Source organism: Mastigoproctus giganteus, chromosome 1, assembly GCF_048544385.1.
Source record: "Mastigoproctus giganteus isolate SK-2022 chromosome 1, ASM4854438v1, whole genome shotgun sequence".
Lineage (NCBI taxonomy): Eukaryota > Metazoa > Arthropoda > Arachnida > Uropygi > Thelyphonidae > Mastigoproctus > Mastigoproctus giganteus.
In genome coordinates, this window is record NC_143575.1 from 12,789,306 (window position 1) to 12,809,349 (window position 20,044).

A 20,044-nucleotide genomic window follows, 5' to 3' on the forward strand; every position below is an offset into this window, starting at 1 on the left:
ATCAAACAAAAACATTACATGTATGCATCACTAGAAACATCATTTATTCTCAAAATACGTTTGGGGGGAGGGTCCACAACAAACGTTTTCATTTTACACTTAAATTAAGTTTACCAGCTTATGCTTTAGATAACAGTAATAAAATGCTTTTTTTTTTTCAATATTTACTTTCTAAAACTGGGTACGTTATATAGTCAGGAAAATACGGTATTCATTTTATTATTCTCAACAAGTATGCGCATTTATAGATAATATGCATATTGTGCTAGAGGTAAAACTTATAGGACAAAACCTTAAACATAAAGTTTACTCTTATTTTTCACATAATAAGAAACTATTGATTATGATTGAGTATTGCTGGATAAATGTTTTACCTCTATCTTTGAATTTATATGAGCATGCGCAATAATACGATTTGGGATGGATCACCTAACCAAATTTCTCACGCACAGTTTCATAGCTTCTTATAAGAAATAATTAGTAAACATAAAAAGCATACTGTATGCAACATCTATGGCTGTGCCTATATATACAGCCCTCGTGGCTGAAATAGTGGCTACGAATGCTGTTCTTATCAATCGTGTGGTCCGAGTTCGTAAACTCCCCCACTCAGGAAGAACTTTTACGTTTGTTTATCATATCGTGGTCGAGTTAGTGAGTCTAGGAAAAGAATTACGTGGCCTCCCCCTCCCTCTGTTACTCGGGGTTCCATTCCGCAAAACAGGCATTATCACCAATCATAGATTACTCAGAATTTAACAGTATTAAATTGTACGTTTTATGAGGCATCTTATTATCATTCCGCGCTGGAAGTCTGTTAACTCCATCTCTCATGGCATCTTGCAGACTGACACCTCGTGCTTGTGTGACCAACAATAAACAGAGGAGGTGCCCAGGTATTATTGGCAGGGCAGTGTATTTGGCATAACTATATTTTGTTATGATTGTGATAAGATCTCGAAGAAAAGTAGTTTAAATAGTTAATGGTTTGGAAAGTTGGAATAACTTGATGGATTTTATACAGATATCCTTTCCTGATTTGAAAATGGAACCGATTTTCGATAAATCATTCCAGATTTCTGGTTAAAAATCTTTTGATCGATTCAGAATCAGTTCTGTCAAAAGAAAATTGTATCCAAAAACCATTATTCAAAAGTATTGCTGTAGGTCTGCTAGGTCAGCATTAAAAGTTGCCATTGTGGGTAGCACAGTTGGTAGAATAGCCATCTTCCTCACACCGGGTGGAAAAGACCTGAGTTCGAGTCCTGTCCATCACGTGAGGAATTTTTATGGGCCTTTCCCACAACGTGGCCGAGTTAGTCGGTCTCAGGCAAAAGTAGCATGGTTTTTCATCCAGTAAATAGAAAATCGATCTGAGAACACACGCAATTTACAATGTACACGAAGCAATATGGCCTTAGTTGCCAATGCTCCTAAACTCCTCCTACAACTTTCTTTGCTTCTTCTTAAATATTTTAACAAAACAATACCAAGAAAAACACAGAAGACACTGATCCAATAGATTCGCAGATAAACTGTACACGTACCCACACTACAACTTTCTTTCCATTTGTTTCCCATCAAATAATTGCATCAGATGGTTTTGCAAAGAGAAAAGCTGTTATCGAAAGTAAATGTTATGCAAATTGTACTTTGGCATTCTTTGAAAAACAAAAAGGTGTTCTGAAAGCTTTCCAAGTAGCCACTGCACTCAAATTCATGGATTTACTGTGCTAAGTGTAAATCAAAAACTCGATAACTTACAGAAATGCCCTTTCGTGGCTTGTTAATGACAAAGGTGCATTAGTCCCTTTCATTCTTCCCAATTAATCTTCATAAAAAACCCTCGAACGGAGCTCCTTCCAAGAAAAGGCTTTGCAGTCATGGTCCACACAAGGGGTGTTCACAATTCCTACCATAAATAAGAATAAATCTGGATTTAATGTGGATTTGCAGACAAACTGCTTTGAGTGGACAAAGGTTTGGAAGCATCAAGTTCTCCTAATAAAATGCCCACTCAGTGTAGGTGTATTTATATAAACTCACTCTTATTGTGGTCTAAGGTGACTTTTATCTTTCTCTTCATACTGAAGAGCTGGCATAATTATCTTCGCACACGGGTACATATTTTCTGGGTTCCTTTGGGATGCATCCAGCGATGGTCGAAGGATCAAACTTCTGTCTAAAATAAAGATTGCTGCTGCTTCTTTCTCATTTATCATCTTGAGTGAGTGACAGGTGTTTTTTTTTTTTTCTTCCCTTACGATCTCTAATATCTTTGACGTTGTCAAAGGTTCTGTTTCTCTTCTGGAAGTTCTAAGATAACAGTCGAGGTGAGGGACATCTAGTGGAAACTGAAGAACTAACAGAAGGTTGTGTTTTAAAAATATCTTTGTCGTTGGATTCAAAGTTCTTGTTAAACAAAATAAGATAACTGCAGAAATTACTTCAGAACTCTAAACGAATTCTTCTAACCAATCTGCAAACACTGTAATGAGTCTCCGATACCACAATTTATCCATTTACCATTAACCCTTCTTACTGGACTTTCTTTACATCAAATGGGCGCTACCAATAATGAAACTCAACCTCCAAATTACTTGGCCACTTTCCAACACTAGAAGACTTCAATTACCAAATATTTTGTCTTTTTGAGGACCACATGAAACCACCTGAGCGCTCTTTCGAATAAAGCCAAAAGACATATACCATTTTCATTCAAATAACATACCATGACGAGCGATCCTTATTTATTTGGCTGTCAGCGTTTCTACAATTGACCTCAGTAAATCATTGCGTTGACAGCTCGAAGAAACCCTCCAGAGGTCACCTAAAAGAACATCTGGAGAATGAACCGTGTTAATTGCATTGTTTATATTTAGAATTCTACTTGGCCCCCCTCCACTCTGCGCCAGCTCTATGAATGTCTCGACAACCCCCTCTCAAAAAACAGCGTTCGTACTCATCGGGTATTCTGAAAGGAGTCTGCGCACACACGCTCAATTATTCACCATCGCCACAGACATTCCGTGGGGAGTTTTAAGTTGGGATGAAAGTCGATGTAGTCTCGTGTTGTATCGCCAGCTGTTCTTGTAATTATGAACTGTTGGAGCTTGTCGGTTGCATATCAATTAGAGCCACTCCACTCTTCGGGTCTGTTTTCTATGCACGTACTAATCCTCCCCCCTCTCGTCCTTTACTTTCATCGTAAGGAACGCCACGCTAGCGTCTATTTAGCAATGTCAACTGCCTCTTCGTCTGTGTTTTCCGTATGCGGTAATTAGACCCCGTTTCTCGCATAGCGGCCTATCGCGTTTCCGAACCGTCTGAATGGTTACCGTGGTAACGGGAGGAGAGGAAAGATTAGATGGATTCCTCCTGCAGGTAGTTTTTGACGTCAGTTCTTTATATAAACCCACAAAATTCGTGCGCATCGTTTAACATGTAAGCGCTTCTGATTAATGGCAACTCCAAGCATGCACGTCAACTCCTTAACAAAGTTAATGAAACAAAACGGACTCATCTCGTTTGCTAATAGCGTGCACGTGCGACGAGAAGATTTAACTAACCAGGTTCGAGTCCCTTCAAAAACGTAAGGCGTTTGCCAGCTCAGATATGATGGCCGAAGTAGGGGTTTTCCATCCCAGGGACTGATTTCTCCACACCAGACAAACCTACCTTAGAACTCACAATTTACAGACACAGAGCATTGAAATCTTGGCTTAAACTGGGGCAAATGTAGTCCGAAATAATAATTAAAATTCCAAATCGTTATTTTAAACAAGAGACCCCGAAAATAGACAAAGAATGGACTCTTCCATCATAATAAAAGACAGGCCAGTTGCAGCTGAGAACTGTTGTTGTTGTTGGGTTTTAGGAGCATCGCCAACTAAGGCCATGTTTCTCTGTGTATATTGCCTGTGTTCTGAGGTCGATTTTTTGCTTTCTGGATGAAAAACCCCAGTTTCTTGGAGAAAAAGTCATGGTACCCTTGTCTGAAACCGATTAACTCGGCCACGTTGAGAAAACAGTCCATAAAAATCAATCACGTCATCGACGGGATTCGAACTCGGGTCTCTTTGGGGAGGACGGCGATCCTACCAACTATGCTACCCACGAGGGCTGCTGAGAACTGTTAGTCAGCATTAAAACCCTTCGAATCATTGCAGATTTTATGATTGTTCTTTGTAGGGTTTTAGTTCCATCAGCGACTTAGACATCTTGCCCCGTATATTTTATGTCTGTGAACTGCGTGTGTTCTGTGGTGGGTTTGCTGGATGAAAAACCTGGGATTTGGGGAGAAGAAACCACACTACCCTCCCCTGAGATGGAATAACTCGGCCCGTTTTGAAAAAGACCACAAAATTCCTCGCGCAATGACAGGATTTTAACTATGGTCTTTTACACCCGATATGTGGAGGACGCTGGTTTTACCAACTCTGTGGTACTTGTTTATATCTGCATTTCAATGTATTTTTTTCTTCTCAGCTTTCTTTATTCGTAACTATGATAACAAGAGGATGTGCAACCCAGTCCAGGTATTATCTGTTATAGCTGCGATAAACTTCGTGTAAAGAAGCAAAGGCAAAACTTTATAAAATTCCTGGAAAAGAACGCTGTACTCGTACCTTGTAATTAAACTTCAGAATCGAGCCAAATCATGGGCTGAAAGAATCGAATAAAGGTAAGCAAACAAGTCAAAGTTTCCATGTTTTGGTAAAAATAGGAGAGTACAGCAAGGAGTAGACATTGGATACAGAAAGATTGTCCACTCAGAGTCAGCGTGATGAGATTCTAAAACTATTGAATATGAAATTGGACTAATGCAGTTTATAAAAACCTTAGAGAAAGATTGACACTCAGGTATCTATGTGGTAAATTCCCAACTCTTTCAAAAACAGAAAAGACATACAGAACTGTCGTCCAATGTCAAATATTTCTGTGGGCTTTCCAACCCAAGTCAAGTAGCAGAGCCAAAGGTCTTTAAAAATGTACTGAGTTAGTGAATATTAATTACCTTAAACTTATGGACATTCTTTTAAACAGGAAACTCTTCTCGGATGATTTTAAAAGTATCGATCCACTTATAAGAGCCTTACTGTAAGCAACAGCAGATTTGTCATTTGAGACAGTTGTTGAGAAGAAAATTGCGTGAAAGTTGAAACCACCAAACAAGGTCGTTTGTGTCGCCATCTAGGCTTCTTTTTCTACAGACACTGGTAAGGTCGAGTCCCTCTTTCCACAAAGAACTTTTACCTTGTAAGTGCAGTTTAGGAAATATCTGCTAATGGAATTTCAACTCTGCTAATGGAATTTGTAGGAATTACTTGAAAAAAGTGGAAGAATAAATCCTTGATCGATCAACAATCCCAAGCAGTGCTCATGGAGATTTATTTCTTTTCTTAGGAATTCGGTGGATATGGAATAATCTCCACGTAGAAGGAAACGTCAGTAGAATGTGAAAATAAAATTCAAAGAGTTTGCTTGGATTACAGGTTTTAAGAACAACAGGAAAAATTCTATAAGGATTTGGAGATTTGCTGATATCCAGATTTTTCGGGATTCTTCTAAGAATCTACTTTTTTGCAGGAAAGTACTGACGTTCCCCCCAAAGACGTGTAAGAGTAAAAGGAAGATGCCAGAAGGTCAGTGCCAACAGGATGTAAAAGAGGTGGGTGACGTTAGAAGTTTCCTTAATGGTTGGAAGCAAAGCATCAGAAAGCCTCGCTACTCTTTGGGCAAAAAACAGTTTTCTTATGGTTGCACTTTACGTAGTGAGGGCATTAGTGCACATAAAAGGGGAGTGTTTTATCTTTTTCTCAAGTATGTTTTTGTCTGAAGTACAGTATTGCCCATAAAATTAGAAATATTTATTCGATATCTAATAGGACCACCAATTGTTCGAATTGCAGCCCTTATGCGTTACGGCATGGATTTCTGAAGGAGGCTATCTCTAGATTCGGCCCTTCTTCCATCAGAATATTTGCCCGCTGCTGTATTGTGGCCAGTAGAGAATTGCGAGGCCGAATTGCACTTTCCAACACATTCTCAATTCTATTCAAGTCTGGAGAATTAGGCGCCAGGGTAGAGGCTGCAATTTCTCGAACCATTCAGATGCAATTTTTGTACGGTAGGTAGTTGCGTTGATGTCTTGAAAGAATCCATCGAAATCCTGGTAAAAATGAAGTATTGCAGGGTCCAGTACGACAGATCTCATGTACCATTCCCTTTAAATTCCTGCAGTTTTGTTCTTGGACCAGCTGCAACAGTAACACCTGTCCGAAAATCAGAAAGATCCCCTGTTTTCTCCAATACCAACTATGAATCCCAAGGAACTTCTGCTCATACGATTTGACAACTTACATTTGTATGCCGTACGTATAATTAGCCGTTGATTGAGGCCAGTTCCAAAAGGTTTCTAAATTTTTGGCCAGTGAGTGTAGAATGACTACTAAAGTAAAATTCCTAAGACAAAGATTTCGATATCGGAAGTTCAAAATCTTTTTCCCGATATTTAACCTAACCAAATCAATAGAGCAAAAGGTTTAGAATTACCAACTGCAGATTCACACCTCAGGGGGACTACGCAGCACGTGCTCAATACCAACGTAGATTAATAAAATGCGGAGAATCCACGGGTATCCAATTCAATTACATCCAAGTAATTGAATTGGATTCAAGTTCTCTCGTGGTAAGCTCATTTCAGATGCCATACATTATCACCTGGTGGAATTGGACCTTGGAAAGCACCAGTTTTTTCTCCCGAGAAATGTTCCCGATTAAAATGACCAACTGAACACGTTTACCATCCTCCTCCTCCCAAAAAAGAAAAGTAATCCGCTTCGAAGAACAAATTTAATCATGTACCAGAAACTAAAATTCTTCCTCCCACGAAAGTCCTGCCATCTGGTGATCAACACATACATCAAACCGAACTAGAATTCCCCGAGTAGATGTATTTCAGTCATCAGTCAAACACATAAAGGTCATCTTGACGACTGTCGTGAATCTCAATAGCAGAACCAACCTCTTGCTTGAATGAATAAGTGAAAGAAGGAAGAAGTTCATATTTACACTTGCCCTTTATAGGTTCTGATTTATGTCCCTATCTTGTGTCGGTTTATCGCTAAACTTGGCATAGTGCCAAAACTGGAAGGGCCCTAACTTTATCCCCCTTTTTTTTATCCATTTCTTCTACACATATAATAATTAACGGTCATCAATTACTACTGTTAGGTGAGCGTTAGTTAAATGTCAAAAGAAGTACACTACCAGTCAAAAAATTTATCACCTTAGTTCACCAACAGATGGCGTAATTGCAGTCTAAAAAAAAAGTAATTTTTTTCCTACGTAATAAAAGACTGATTCGATGAATACATCGTGGGGAATGCGTTATTTAAAACACGTGATTTTGCGTCCATTTTTATTATGACGTCATCGATCTTGTGCAATGCCAAACATCCATTTCAAAAGGTGGATCCGAAAGCAGTTCAGTAGAACCAGACTTCACTTCAGTGACTAACTGATAACGTATTTCTATCCCTCCAAAGAATCCTGCAAAGATTAATTAGTTGTCAGGCATTCTTGGCAACAGAATACAGCATCCCGGCCCTAGAAACAGCATTAATGATTATTTCTTTGTTTGGATGCGATCATTCCTCATTGTGTTTCATCACTTGCTCGCAAATGCTTGTTTAAGTGAAATATGAAACGAAGATTCGGCTAATGTGACATCCCAGTGACGTCATTTCCCTTGTGATATGAACGGATGTGACGTCATAGTTTGTGTAGTGAAAATCAATCTGAAGAGAGTAATAAAAGAGGTTTTAATGTTGTTATAGATGATGAACGAGTGTAAAATCATTCTCGTAGGAAAGAAAGAAGAATTGATGGACGATGAACGCTGTTTTATGTGAAAAAATAAAAAGATAATCGTGGTCTGATGAAGGAAACATGACAGGCGAACGTAGTGGTTTAATATAATTAAAAATAACCAGATATTGGAAGGTAGAAGAGAGAAGACACCAGTAATTAACTGTCAATCCAACTTAATTTTAAAAATGTCTGTTTTTAATAATCTTTCTCGTTTATAAAATATTAAATTTGTCCTTTGATTCGTACACGCTACAAAAACTGGGAATTAGGGCGCCATCTAGCGTTAAAGCTGTAAAACCATAAGAAGTTTGTGTTCGTCTATTCGCAATCTTAGTAATCAGACTGACGAATGTCCCGCCACCTAGTGGCATTCCATGATGTTAATATTTGTTTAAAAATAATTATAAAATATTAGTAAATTCAATAAATGTTTGCGAATAAGCGCCATCTAGCGCTAAACTTCTGAACAATATTTATCTTAATTCTGTTATTTGACTACTTTTGTCAACTTTTTATCGATAATTTATCGATTATTGCTTTTTTTAATCGGTAATTGATCATTTTAATTTTTTCTTTCAGCTTTTCATGATCGATAACTGTGCTGATGATTGGAGGATTGCCATGACTTGGCAGAGAATCGCCTTAATCCTGGTGGAGATCGTAGTGTGTGCAGTGCATCCAATCCCCGGGCAGTATACGTTTGAATGGACTACTAAATTATCCAATGACAATGGTCGGTTGGAGACAAAAGACGTGCCTGTTGACGTCACACTTTCTCTTCCCATGTTCCTACGGCTATACCTCATATGTCGGGTGATGTTACTGCATAGCAAGCTCTTCACTGATGCCTCCTCGCGAAGCATAGGGGCCCTGAACAGGATCAATTTCAATACAAGGTTTGTTTTGAAAACCCTCATGACCATTTGTCCAGGAACTGTCCTTCTTGTGTTCATGGTGTCTCTGTGGATCATTGCCAGTTGGACGTTAAGGCTGTGCGAAAGGTAGGTTGACTTCTAGTGGCATTTAAGTGATTTAATCTAACATCAGTTTACCTAAACATCAGTATTTATCTATAAAAAGCACATTGAGATACTTAATATTGTTATTTGAATAAAGTTACATTGAAAATGGTCAGCCTTCAGGTACTGTACAAGGTTTGAAAGATTCCTAAATAATTATAAAGTTGATGTAAATGTAAACAGATTAATTGGCAGAGATTGCAGATGAAAAGATAGAGCTGCTTTAGCTGCTGTAGTTTGGGGATTCATCTAGACACCAGTGCACCTGCCTCAGTGTAAAGAACCGTGGGGTAAGAGATGGGCAAAGATCTAGGAGTTCTTTCTGCTAACATGTGGAACGATTATGAAAATATGGCGAATACGTAGAATGTATAGGACCGGCACTCCAAGCAGCTATAGCCGAGAGGGGGTAGTAAAATAGGATACACTTGTTAAGTAAAAATTAATCGACCCCAAAGGAAAGATAGAAAGAATATATAAATAAATAATAATCATGAACCAGGGTAGATATTTTATTATCAAGAAGCTGCAATATGACCATGGTTTAGCACAAGTATGGAGGTTTTATATCTCGATATTTATGAAACCTTGCACTCTTCAAGGGAGGACACAGCTTTAACAACCTCAAAAGTAGCACAAAATGACGCAAGCGCAGAAAGTGAGAAGTTATTGATAGAAAATAGTATTAAATATGTAACAAAACAAAACTACAGTGTTGTGGACTCCCAAGAAATCTCTGGCAGGCCTCTTGGGATTCGCAAGCCGCCATTGAAAATATTCTGAACTATAAATTTTTGATGAGGTAAGGTTGCTATGGTGCATGGTAGATTGTGAGTCCTGCCATCTAGCGTTCAGCCTGTTTATTAATAATTAAAAATAAAACCAAACTGCGAAGAATACTAAAATATCTTGGGGGGATATTTAGGATGGGAGGGGTAATAGAACCAGCTTATAAATCTGTCAAACGCTTTACAGTGTCGTCTGCTACAAATAAAACGGGGACATTATTTGCTATCGATCTTACGGATTCATTAATATCCAGATAGTCATTTGTCAGTCACAGGTTCTGAGAACACCAAAGATTCTTAATGTACACTTTCACCACGTGTAGTCCCCATTATCTCGGCTGCTTTGTACTAACAATGGCGAAATGACCCTCTTATTATTCCTCACTTAATCAATCTTCCGCTTTGGACACAATTGTGCTCCGTATCCCCTCATTGGGAGACGCGAGACGCATCATTTTCTCGATGCCACACATGCTTGGATACTTAATTTCCGTAATAGTAACCCTGCAATTGGCAATTGAGTACGCTGATATCTGAATAGATCTTAATGATTCCTTGTGTAAGGATCACTTATGTCGGTCACTGGGATTCATATATTCTGCGCATGCGTAGTAAAATATATCCCTTTCGATATACTGCGAACCAATTGCTTCGCACCTGTTGGTGGTAAACAGTACGAAAGAGGATTTGATCGACCGCGTTGGACACGTCCACTTCTCTAACAACCACTGTTGCCGTTCACGTCGCCACTTCAAATGGATATATCTTTTCATCTATCAATCCTTGCAGCTTGTCACGACGGATTTTTCATCGCACAAAACAGATCATAGATTGCAGGCAATTTATCAGCACAATATACGGATGCCTCATGACCTTAATTACCCAAGCACTTTTTCTAGAATATCCTAACCCTGTTATACGTGATTAAGCAGAGTAGTAGAACTGTGAAGGCCCATTTCCTCTAGCTCCCTGCGCGTGATTCAGGTTGATATAAGTATTCTCCATTCAGTTCTGGGTGTCCGTGATTTTACGCAATATTCCCTTTCGATTTTTGTTTATATCACGTGAATAAGTTTGACCTACCTTACAGTTGTCGCTGAAAATTGTTCAAGTCGATAGCCTTTTATAATATACAGCCCAACCTTTAATTTCCGGACACACCTCCATTGTTAGTTGATCTTCTCTAACAACCACTGTCGCCGTTCACATCACTACTGTAAATAGATACATCTTCTCCCCGCAAGTAACACACTTTCCATGATCTCTTCTTCCTCGTATTCAGGAATCTTCAAAATAATGACTGATCAGCTAATATTTTGGTTGGGCAGTGTATAAATTCAATATTTATCGACATTTCCTATTTTACTTCAGTGAAACGTTTTCTGAATATTTCAAACTTCTATTTGTTTACTAAGAAACGCCTAAGAAGAGCATTCTTTCCTAAAGAACTTTAAAAAAAAGCTCTTAGGAGACTTTACTGGTTTATTTTCTGACACGAGCTACGTGTTACAGCTTCCGGCCCTACTTAAAAAACGAAAAACACGAAGTAATCTTCTCAGCAGTGAATTTAAACCGAGACTACAAAGCTATCACTGGTGCCGACTCCCTTCGCTACTACGTGTTCCGAATTGCATTTATACTCGTCTGCTGCAATTCAATTGGTACCTTAATTAAGGCTTTTATCTCCTGTAAGCTCCTGGAACAAGACGCCTATAAAAAGAACTGAAGGCTATCACACAATAGGCTCGAGTGATAAACTCTTCTTAATTACTACCTAGTTAGCAGCATCACTCTGTTTTTAGCAATTAACTTTATTACCGAAGTTTAGATGACTTCTTTCTTTTCGTCTGCCTACGCTAACGCCCTCTAGCGGTTGTATCAATAATCCATCCAATACTTTTGTGCTTTGATGTCCATACAATAACAAAGTTGTTCGGTGTTTTTTTTCTTCCAATAAGTCGATATTTGGGTGTATGTCGTGTTTTATGGACGCTGTTTCTTAATCTGATCTTTCTTTTCCGGGAACTCCAACAAAAACATCGATTTTGTATCAGCTTTCCGATATATACCACTTCGATGTTCGATAAACAGAATTCTTTAACCGAATAAACTTAAGGACGGGTTCTTAGAACAAAGTGCTGTCTCTTAAGGTAACGAAGAGAAGATTTAATTAGTTGTACATCACCCTCAAGAAACCCGCGAATGAAATTCTTAGTGTGCGCGCGCAAGAAGTTTGAGAGAAGTGTCTGTTGACAAGGCTTAGTGGGGGGAAACTCGATTGTAGTGACAGCTCCGACTATTTTTCTTGCTATCGATTAATGTCACCGTGACAGAAAGACGAAGAAGGACATATTGTTATTAGAAAATAATGATCGGGCAGCACGAGATCATAAGCACCTATAGCAGAAATGGATGATAGTATTTAGACAAAAAAATATACACTGGTGGAGAAAAAGTTAGGGTGCACTGGAGTTTGCAAACGAAGAAATATTTCGCCACAGTTTTCCTTAACCATATCGTATTTTTATCATTAGGCAAAGGGTTGGGCCCTATCTATAGTGCACAGTTCTGAGCGACTGCCAACAGTGTACACTGAGTAGTCGCATTATTAGATACACCTCACTTAAGCCTTCCATCTTTCCCAGTCTTGCACTGAACTGTACATGTACAGCATACGCACGCGTCTGCCCACCTGCTTTATATCACAAGGTACGAACACGTGACACAGTTTTGTTACTGAAAGACGTCTCAACTTCATGAAGAACTTTACAACCGAATATCGTTTTTCATTTGAGACCGTAATAGCCTGTCAGGTGACGCGCGACCACTCATACATCGCAACAAGGCACGGTCGAAGAAGACGTCCAGAACTCTTTTTATGGCAGACGAACAATAGGTGGAAGTCGCTTGGCGGAGTAAATGGAAAGTCAAATGCCCACCAAATTAATGGAATGGTCCCTGCGGACAATAAGTGGAGTCGCTGGATGCAGCTACTTACATCCAACCCATCAGGCAGTTTCCATTCGAATCTAAAGAAGTCTCCCCAACCGAAATCGTTCTGCACAATAACCACCCTCTCCTTACGCACTCATGGACTTTCGAGTGAATGCAAGGTAGGATGCGAGCACCATAAACTGCATTAGGGTTTCATTGATTTTGTGGCTGCTGTGCCATTACAGCTACCACTTGCTTCATAATGATTTTTATGCAAAAGAACACAGTCCTTTATAAAAGGAGTCTGTTATAACCGATGACAAAAACAACGAACTCTATTAACAGCTTAAGTAGGAAAAAAAAACGAAATTAATAAATTTCAAATTGTAAATTTCTGGAAATATTGAAAACATCTGTTTGTGTAGGTGGCGTTTCAGTTGCTCATTATTTAAAGTCAAAATTAAACGCAAATTTGGCTGTTCGAAAAATTTTTTCGGACGGTGAACAATTTACTGTACATTTCGGAAATGAAAACATGTGAATTTCAACAATATAAAGATTTATTCGTGAAGATTACAACAATATAAAGATTATGCGAGAAGATTACAACAATTTAAAGCGTATGAAGAGTTTAACAATGGAATTGAAAGAGTTCGCGTGAATATTACAGTTCCCGTAAAGCATATGCAGAGTTTAACAATGAAATTTAAAGTTCGCGTGCAGATTACAACAATGGAAAGATTATGCGTGAAGATTACAATTTAAAGCGTATGCAGTTTAACGATGTAATTGAAAGAGTTAGCGTGAAGATTACAACAATAGAAAGAGTTAGCGTGAAGATTACAACAATAGAAAGAGTTAGCGTGAAGATTACAACAATAGAAAGAGTTAGCGTGAAGATTACAACAATAGAAAGATTTTGCCAGAATGATTACAACAATAGAAAGATTTTGCCAGAATGATTACAACAATAGAAAGATTTTGCCAGAATGATTACAACAATGGAAAGATTTTGCCAGAATGATTACAACAATGGAAAGATTTTGCGAGAATGATTACAACAATGGAATGATTTTTCGAGAATGATTACAAAATAGAGATTTTTGCGTGAAGATTACAACGGTGTAAAGGATATGCAGTGTAAAGATTATTCGTGAAGTATTTTCTATTGTTGAAATCGACATTAATTTTTTCTACTTGTAATCTGCAAAATATTTCCAATTGTTAAATTAAAAATTTATGTGACTGTTTCAGTTTGTATTTTACTTTACACAACAGTGTAAAGTATATGTAGTGTAAAGATTATTCGTGACGATTACAACAGTGTAAAGTATATGCAGTGTAAAGATTATTCGTGAAAATTACAACAATGTAAAGGTTATGCATGAAGATTACAATTTAAAGCGTATGCAGAGTTTAACAATGGAATTGAGTTAGCGTGAAAATTACAATGGAAAGATTTTGCGAGAATGATTACAACAATACAGAGATTTTGCGTGAAGATTACAACAGTGTAAAGTATATGCAGAGTTAACAATGAAATTGAAAAGAGTTCGCGTGTAGATTACAACAATGGAAATATTATGCGTGAAAATTACAACAATGTGAAGTGTATGCAGAGTTTAACAATGGAATTGAAAGAGCTCGCGTGAAGTTTACAACAATGGAAAGATTATGCATGAAGATTATAACAATGGAATGCGTATGCAGATTTTAACAAAGGAATTTAATGTGGTACATTGCACTAATGATGTATGGTATACAGAAACATTTGTGCCTTACATTTCGAAAATTGGATGGTTTGTGGCTCCCTCTATCGGTGTAGATTGGAACTTGGAAATTTTGTAGGTTGTTTACCTCCATAACGAATACCTTTAATTCTTCATTGCGATATTTCTTGAAGGAGTCTGCAAACAAACGACACGCACACATAGCTTTGTTACCAAGCAATTACATTAAATTCTCCTCATAGAGAGAGAGAGAAAAACCAACTCATTCTTCTAATTGAGTGCTGCCATGCTGGTCATACACCACTTTATTTTCCTAAGATTACTAGTAAACAAGGTTAGTGAACTACAGTTCGTGACTAGCCTTTGTACAAATGAATAAACGAAATAAATAAAAAAAAATCGAACAATGAATGGTTTTGATCTAACAATGAGCTGCAGTCGTCAAACGAAATTTAAACAATGAAAATTTGTGGTTTAATACAAACTGAAATAGGCACATAAATTTTTAATTTAACAATTGGAAATATTTTGCAGATTGCAAGAAGAAAAAATTAATGTCGATTTCAACAATAGAAAAAATTAATGTCGATTTCAACAATAGAAAATACTTTGCAGATTAAAACAAATAATGTAGATTTCAACAATGGATGTTTCGCACATCAAAATGAACTGAAACGATGTAGATTTCAGTAATCAAATAATTTCTTTTGGGAAGTTATTAATTATTGAAAAAAATTATGTACATACTAACAATCAGATCTCGATCTGCAGAGATGGTTGCGTTTGACTGATTCCATCTTTCTTTATATTTCCTCCATTTTTCTTTCTTTCTTACTTACATGCGACTCTTTTGATTCTCGACGCCAGAACCTACCACAAAAATAAACAAAACCTTTCCGAATGGTGTCTAAAAGCATTCAAAAAGGAATTTTTCTTTCATCCATCATTCGGAAATCCCGGGGGCGTTTTAGAAATTGTCCAAAAAATCTGCAAAGAATATGCCTCGAGATATTCTAAAGGTACACCTGTGAGGCTAAAGGCGCTGCAGTGTCATCAAGAGGCACGCGCGTGAATATCTCGGCTTTATCAGATCACTAGCTTCGGGAGAGAAAGATAGAAGTAAAATAAGATTCTAAATGTCTTCTGATAACATACTTATTTTTATCAGTGTGGTTTGTGGCGTTCTCTTCTACTTAAATGATACTTTCGTCTTTGGGGTGTTATAAAGATCATGTCTCTGTTGTTGGTTGGTTCGGTAACTGCACAAAATACACTGCTCCCCAAAAATTAACAGAACAAAATGTTTTCATGAGTATTATGTTATTGTGAACAGTGTCCCGAAGGCGAATATTTGATATAATAGGCATCCTGGTATGCAAATTGCGAGTATCCAATAGAAATCGATCTCCATCTTACAGAGCCGCACATTATGCAAATTATTCATGCCTATAAAAACAAGGAAGGCCTCCGTAGCCGAGTGGTCATGAGTGGGAGTGCAGTAGCACACGCTCTTTGAGTAGACCGGATTCAAGCCCCTGACTGCTAAATACGGTCGATCTGCCAACCCCCACTGGACCAACGTGGTAGATTATGGTCCATTTCCCTCAACATGAATTGTTGAGGAAGCTTCCATCCTGCAGTGGGTTGATAATGGTTGCAGTTTACCTTTTTATAAAAACACCGGTTGTCACCACATCACTTCATTCCCGTTTTTTGGCTTGCTCAGTGGGATAGCCACATCTACAGTACTCAGGATGGCGAGTCATCGTCTTTTAGATGGCTGCCGTTGGACAACTTGAAGTCAGGCAGGCGGAGGTGGCATGTTGGCTTAATGTCACGCAGTGTCGTCTCAGCACCATGGAAGCACCACGCAGTGTCGTCTCAGCACTTTTTAAGTCAGATAGCGGTTTCAGGAGACAGGAACCATTACAAGAAGAGCTGGCTAAGGTCGCCAGAGATCTACGCCAGCCAGAACAGACCGCTATCTGACTTAAAAAGCAAGACGGAACTCTACTGTGTCCTGTTACCAACTGTCTCTTGAGGTTGCTGCAGCCACAGGTGAAAACTTTTCCAACAGAAGTGGGTTCTACGCAAGGAAGCCAGTGGTTTTTATCCCATTAACCCCAAACCACCGCAGAGCTCATCGAAACTGGTGCCATGAGCATGTGACTTGGAGCCCTGACAAATAGAGTACAATGTGGTTCTTTGATGAGTCCCGTTTTAGCCCACAAGCAGATTGTAGACATTTTTTCATTTGGAGACAATGAGGAATTGGAAGCCATCCCTCCGACATCAGCAAATGGAGTAGGTGTACTCGTGTGGGGTGGAATAATGATCAACGGCCGCACCCATCTTCATGTTTTGATAGGTGTACCGTAACTGCGCAGAAGTACCGAGAACAGATCCCCGAAACTTATGTGTGACCTTTGAGCAGTGCAGTTGACCCAGATTTTCTTTTCATGTATGACAATGCCACTGCACATAGAGCTCAAGTGGTCGAGGAATATCTTGAAACTGAAGAAATCCAACAACTGCAGTGGCCATTGAAAACTGCAGATTTAAATCCTATCGGACATGCATGGGACGCCCTTTGGCGTCGCATTGTACACCGACAGCCAACTCCTGGGTCACTTGATGAGCTAAGGTCTGTGCTGTTGGAAGAGTGGGATTTGTTGCCACAGAATCTTATAGACACTTTATATCGAGCATGGTTCAATGCTGTGAGGCCTGTTTAGCCACTGGAGATCAAACGCCGTACTGACATTGTTGTTGGGTTTGTTGGTGCATCAGCAACTGGGGCTATAGTCCACCGTACTGATGTGATGTGACTATATTTTCGAGCATCTTGTATTGACTTATGTACTGTGACCTTTTTAGTAGTTCTTATACAACCCCCATAAATGTCCCTTATTCCTGTCTGACGTTTCTCGCTGTCTCCTCATTTCATCGTTATTCTATGGTACGCCACCATTGTCCCAATTCACCACAAGCTGCACCACGTTTTCTACGTGTTCTCTTAATTTTGTCGAGCAGTGTATGAATTTTTCAAAATTGCATCGATGCCAGTATTGGCTGGTACGCATATGCGCACGAGTTTTTCCCACCTTTCGGGATTTTATGAGGTTAATGGGAGTATTTACTTCAAATTTAGAAATACGAACCTACTTTTGCATCCATAAATCGGGAATAAATATTAGCGATGCAGTGTGGAGAGAGCGATGAGAGAACAAAATCAATCGCCATGTTGTGTTTGACGAAGCGTTTAAAGTTGTCATCGAAAGGTCGGCGAAATTTGCGGATATTCCGTGACTAATTTCGTTCGAGTTTTGCCCAGCGATGACGAGCCGCCCTAGGGATTCTTTGATGAGAATTGAATAAGGAATAGTTCTCGCTGGATCCAATTTCCGAAATGAACTTTTGCAATTAAATCATTCCATTTATTACTTGCGAGGATGCTCTGCAACGCAATCGAACCACGCCAACTGCTCACAAGAATTTTTTAATAAAATCACCGTTCTGTACTATTGAATATTAAATGTCTTTTTCGAATAATTGAATGCTGAAATGTATTTCAATTTGTTTTATTTATTATTTATTTTTTTTCTAGAGCTTGCAAGAACCGGCTTCCGATAATTTAAATCAAAAATCGGTGGGTTTGAATTTTTTTCCGACAATGAAATATCAATGACATTAATATTAAGCAACGTAGATTTAAAATTCGATTTTTTTCTAATGATAAATGTCTATTTAATAAATAAATGTGTATTTCAAAAGTGCATTTCCGAAGTCTTCCATCGAAATCCATTTCAACAATAGAATTCATTTCAACAATACGAAGTCTGCTAGATTTTGATCTAACAATGAAATTCCTTTCAACAATAGATCTCATTTGAACAATGAGCATTGTTCTGGATTTTTATCTAACAATGAGCATTGTTCTGGATTTTGATCTAACAATTAACTGCAGTCTTCCATTGAAATCCATTTCAACAATAGAACTCATTTGAACAATGAGCATTGTTCTGGATTTTGGTGGAAGACTGCAGTTCATTGTTAAATGAACTGCAGTCTTCCATTGAAATCCATTTCAAAAATATGAAGTCTGCTGGATTTTAATCTAAAAATCAACTGCAATCTTCCGTCGAAATTCCTTTCAACAGTAGAATTCCGATGCTCATTTCAACAATGAGCATTGTTCTGGATTTCGATCTAACAATGAACTGCAATCTTCTATCGAAATGCATTTCAACAATATGAAGTCTGCTGGATTTCGATCTAACAATCAGCTGCTGTCTTCGAACGAAATTCATTTAACAATAGAAATTGCAACCGTGAAATTACAATAGTTTTAGCTATTAAGGAAATTACAATAAAAATAATTAAAATTAAATTAAATAATAATTTAAAAAAAAACAAATTAATTAAATAATTTTAGGGTAAAATGCATTGTAATTAACATTAAAATAAATAATAATAATAAAATAAAAGAAACTCAGATTACAATAAATTTAGTGAAAATACACTGTATTAACATTGAAATAAAATAAAATAAAAATTAATAATAATAAAATAAAATAATTACAATTTTAAATAAATTTAGCATTAAATAGATTATAATTAACATTAAAATTACAAATTACTATAAATTAATGAAAAATACTTTCCAATTAACATCAAAATAAAATAATAATAAATAAAAATAAAATAAAACAAATTCAAATTACAATAATTTAGTATAAAATGCATTGCAATTAACATAATAATAATAATAATAATAATAATAATAATAACTAAATAAAATAATAATGATAAAATAATAACAATAATTAAATAAAATAAAATAATAATAATAAATAAAAATAAAATAAAATAAAACAAATTGAAATTACAATAATTTAGTGTAAAATGCATTGTAGTCAACACTAAAATTCATATTACAATAAATTTACGTAAAAATACATTGCAATTAACATTAAAAGTACAATTGTAATTAACGTTAAAATAATAATAAAATAAAAATGAAAACGAACTCAAATTACAATAAATTTAGTGTAAATTATCTTTAATTAACATTAAAATTATAAATTACTATAAATTTAATATAAAATAAATTTAATTAACGATAAATTACAAATTAAAATAAATTTAGAGTAAAATATATTAACATTAAAATTATAAATTACAATAAATTTAATGTAAAATACATTGTGAAATCTATTTTTAAAGATGGTTTATGTTATATCGCCAGCTAAAATTGAATTCTTCTTTATTTTAGGTACCATGATGAAGAACATGCTAATCTTCTGAATACGATGTGGCTAACAGCTATAACCTTCCTGTCTGTTGGCTACGGAGATATAGTGCCTAACACATATTGCGGCAGGGGCATCGCCGTCATCACGGGCTTAATGGTAAGTTCATATTTTTTCGGGAAAAATTCCTTTCCCTGCCTATATAAGAGCACTCAGACCTCTCCATCCATCTAGGGACGCTGCCCACAACCATTATATTTCGAGCGTCGATTCACTAGATTATAGGACGCAGTGGATTACAGTGATCCCGGCAAAGTACAGGTTGCCATCTGGCGACGCGATACGAATTGCGAATGGACTTGAGTGGAGAAAGTCAGAACAATATCGTGTTGTTGTGAGCCACAGTTCCAGGCTATAGTTATCGATTATTGATCGATACGCACTTA

General features: G+C 37.3%; 1 protein-coding gene across 4 annotated transcripts in view; it reads left to right on the forward strand.

The window, feature by feature from the left end:
• Positions 1–20,044, forward strand: part of SK (small conductance calcium-activated potassium channel) — a 218,892-nt gene that overhangs the window by 181,192 nt on the left and 17,656 nt on the right. For all 4 annotated transcript variants that reach the window (XM_090371553.1, XM_090371579.1, XM_090371562.1 and 1 more), the window contains 2 exons: positions 8,455–8,876; positions 19,622–19,757. In XM_090371553.1, coding sequence (XP_090227679.1) covers positions 8,455–8,876; positions 19,622–19,757 — 558 coding nt within the window. The remainder of the gene's footprint in view (positions 1–8,454; positions 8,877–19,621; positions 19,758–20,044) is intronic.